The sequence below is a fragment of the Colobus angolensis genome, unplaced genomic scaffold (assembly GCF_000951035.1).
Source record: "Colobus angolensis palliatus isolate OR3802 unplaced genomic scaffold, Cang.pa_1.0 Scaffold169, whole genome shotgun sequence".
Lineage (NCBI taxonomy): Eukaryota > Metazoa > Chordata > Mammalia > Primates > Cercopithecidae > Colobus > Colobus angolensis.
The window spans coordinates 462777-466279 of record NW_012114810.1 but is presented as its reverse complement, the minus strand read 5'-3'; the positions used below and the strand labels follow the sequence as shown (position 1 = coordinate 466279).

Genomic DNA, 3503 nt, shown 5'->3' with positions numbered 1-3503 from the left:
ACTCCGGAGGCTGAGGCAGGAGAATGGTGTGAACCCGAAAGGCGGAGCTTGCAGTGAGCTGAGATCCGGCCACTGCACTCCAGTTTGGGTGACAGAGCGAGACTCCGTCTCAAAAAAAAAAAAAAAAGGGTATAGCTGTTGATTAGGGGGAAGCTAGATCTAGATTATAATACTGGTTCTGTGGGCTCATTAGTAACTTTTGAAGGTGCAACAAAGTGAAAGCAGCGGAAGCTAGGCTGCAAGGGGTTAAGGACTGAGTGGCAGAAAGGAATTAGAAACAGTATAAATAGACTACATTGTCAAGAATTATGGAGAAAATAAGAGGACAATCAGCCTTAAGATATGTTTTCAAGGAGGAAGGATCTGATCATATTTGTGATCAAATCATTCCATTGCCACTACTCTAGTCTGATCATACTTGTGATACTTGGACAAATAAATGTTGTTGGGACAAACTGAAGTTACAAGATAAGGAGGGGATATGTGACACAGCAAAAGTTCCAGGGGTGAAGGTAATCAAATCGATAGGTTTGCCTTTAAAAGGAGGTCATATTCTCTGAAAATAAGGGGAGGCAATTATTCCCTGAGAACAGAAGACTTGAGAATGGGTGAAAGATGTGTAACTACTTGTGAGAATCACACTAAAGAGCAATAAGCAATGACTAAGTTGTCAGAGAAGCCTGATGCCCTACAAAGGATTAGGATGGGAGAGGAAATGGTTTTGGTGGAAAGTGAGACAAATCAGAAAGAGGGTAATATACAAACAAGGGTAGTTATAGATCCATTCATGGTCTTCATTTTTGCCTCCTCCTAACACTGAGTTGCCTTCCTTAGTCCAGCATACATCTAGCACCTGCAGTTTTTCTTATTTTTTTTTGAGACAGAGTCTCACTCTGTCGCCCAGGCTGGAGGGCAGTGACATGATCTTTGCTCACTACAACCTCCACTTTCCAGGTTCAAGTGATTCTCCTGCCTCAGCCTCCTGAGTACCTTGGATTACAGGCACCCACCACCATGCCCGGTTCATTTTTTAATATTTTTAGTAGAGACAGGGTTTCACCATGTTGGCCACAGCTTGTCTCAAACTCCTAACCACAAGTGATCTGTCCACCTCAACCTCCCAAAGTGCTGGGATTACAGGCATGAGCCACTGTGCCTGGCCTAGCTGCAGCTTTTTGAGTAAGTATGAAGCCTAGTGTCTTGAGGTGTTCCCAAGTCTGACAATTCTAGGGAGCCCTTTCCTCTTTACAACTGGCAACCACAGTGGCTGTGTTGGCTCTTGTGTTCCTCCTCTGGCAGCAGAAACCTACATATGTGTTTACCACAGGCATCAACAGCTCCCATCAAAGCAAAGAGCTAGCCCAGAGCAGAAGAACCTGCAAGTCTGGGCCAGCTGGAAGATTACAAAGGTGTCAAAACAAAGGGAAAGGTATAGTGCCTAAGCCTGAATGAAAACATAAACCCGGCTGGGCACCGGGGCTCACACCTGTAATCCCAGCACCTTGGGAGGCTGAGGTGGGCGAATCACTTGAGGTCAGGAGTTCGAGAACAACCTGGCCAACGTGTAGTGAAACCCCATATCTACAAAAATACAAAAATTAGCCAGGCATGGTAGCATGTGCTGTAACCCCAGCTACTCAGGAGACTAAGGCCTGAGAATCGCTTGAACCCAGGAGGCAGAGGTTGCAGTGAGCCGAGATCGTGTCATTGCACTCTAGCCTGGGAAACAGAGCGAGACTGCATCTCAAAACACAACAACAGAAAAAACCCATAAACCCAACTCTGAACTCTGTAACTGTTTCAAGGATGTTCCCTAGGAAAACAGCAGTAGAGTCCCCTTCTCCCACAAGTCTTATATTGTCATCCAGACTCTCACTTGGTAGAGCTCATGTTCACAAACATCCCCATCCCTTTTCTACTTTTACTGCAGCTCAGAGGATACGGATTGGTTTTGGAGGCAGAAAGTTTTCAGTTTCCCCCAATCAGCAAACTGTTTAGGTATAAAAAAATTTCTTTAATCAGAAAGGATTTATCTTCCCTCAACACAAATGCACACATTAAAAGTAAAAATACATATATACATGAATATTTACACAAATTAGAAATCACAGTGGACAGCTGTATGCCCCGGGCTAGAGGTTGAGAAGATGAGCATCAGGAGCAACTGGAGGATGGCTTCTCTGCTGCTCCCGGTGTCCTTTGGTCATCTTTTTGGCCAAGGTGGGTAGACTGGGAGGGGATAGGGTATAGCTCCAGTCTGATGGCAGAGTTACTGGCAAACTGTAGCAACGAGGCCCCTCTCCAGATAGTTTCATAGGCTCACCAGGGATGACAGGAGATGCTGTAGTAGGTGGGACTGGAGTGGTTGGGGCAGAGTGGGTGAAGGGTTGCACTCCATGCTGTAGGAAAAGAATGACGCCAATACCGGTTCCAGTGCCTAAAGGACCATGGCTAAAGGAGATAGTACCTGGGGAGCTGAGAGGGGGGTTGCAAATTGGAGTGGTGTGGATCCAGGTGAGGTTCATAGCTGGCCATTCTGTGAGGTGCCAAGGCTGCTTTGGTTTTAAAGCTAGATGTCCTAGCTGTGTCTGGTCCATCTTTTCCATAGGAGATGTAGGAGAGGAAGCAGCTGAATCACTGTGGTGGCTTGGAAAATGCTACGGAGGGGAGAAATGAGAAAAAAAAAATGTGGAGAAAGCTTTCAGATGAGCTCCACCTGGTTACTTAAACCTTTGCATTCCTTGGGAACTCAGTTTGCAATACAAACATACCTCGTTTTACGCAGCAGATGTGATCTTGCCAGGCCATGATTAAGTAAAAGTTTTAGTAACTAAATTATACTTTCATTTATTCAAAAAATAAATGGCCTACTATGCACCACATATTATATTAGACACTGGATATCCAGAGGTGAACAAAAAACAAACAGTTCCATAGGTTCTATTTATAAAATAATCCCTTTTAGAATTTATTTGAAAAGAAGTCTATTTTTAATTGGAATCATCATTTCCCAAATTCTGTATTTAAATTTGAATATTCTATCTTGAGTTCTTTAAGAAGCGTAAATTAATATTCAGGCAAGATCCTACTACTGTTTTTTTTTTTAATTTTATATTTGACACAGGGTTTCACTCTGTCAACCAGGCTAGCACAATCATGGCTTACTGCAGCCTCGACCTCCCAAGCTCAAGAGATCCTCCCACCTCAGCCTCCTAAGTAGCTGGGACTACTGGCGCACACCACCATGCCCAGCTACTTTTTGTATTTTTTGTAGATACTGGGCTTCACCATGTTGCCCACGCTGGTCTCAAACTCCTGGGCTCAAGCAATCCTCCTGCTTTGGCCTCCCAAAGTGCTAAGATTACAGGCATGAACCACTGTGCCTGGCCTACTTATTTTATTTTATTTTATTTTTTGAGACGGAGTCTCGCTCTGTCCTCCAGGCTGGAGTGCAGTGGCCGGATCTCAGCTCACTGCAAGCTCCGCCTCCCGGGTTCACGCCA

General features: G+C 44.7%; 1 protein-coding gene across 1 annotated transcript in view; it reads right to left on the bottom strand.

Annotated features, from left to right (window-relative positions):
• Positions 1–1993: 1993 nt before the first annotated feature.
• CIART (circadian associated repressor of transcription) overlaps positions 1994–3503 on the bottom strand; it is a 5195-nt gene continuing 3685 nt past the window's right edge. Inside the window, 1 exon segment of the mRNA XM_011937776.1 lies at positions 1994–2771. Coding sequence (XP_011793166.1) covers positions 2133–2771 — 639 coding nt within the window. The 3' untranslated portion in view covers positions 1994–2132.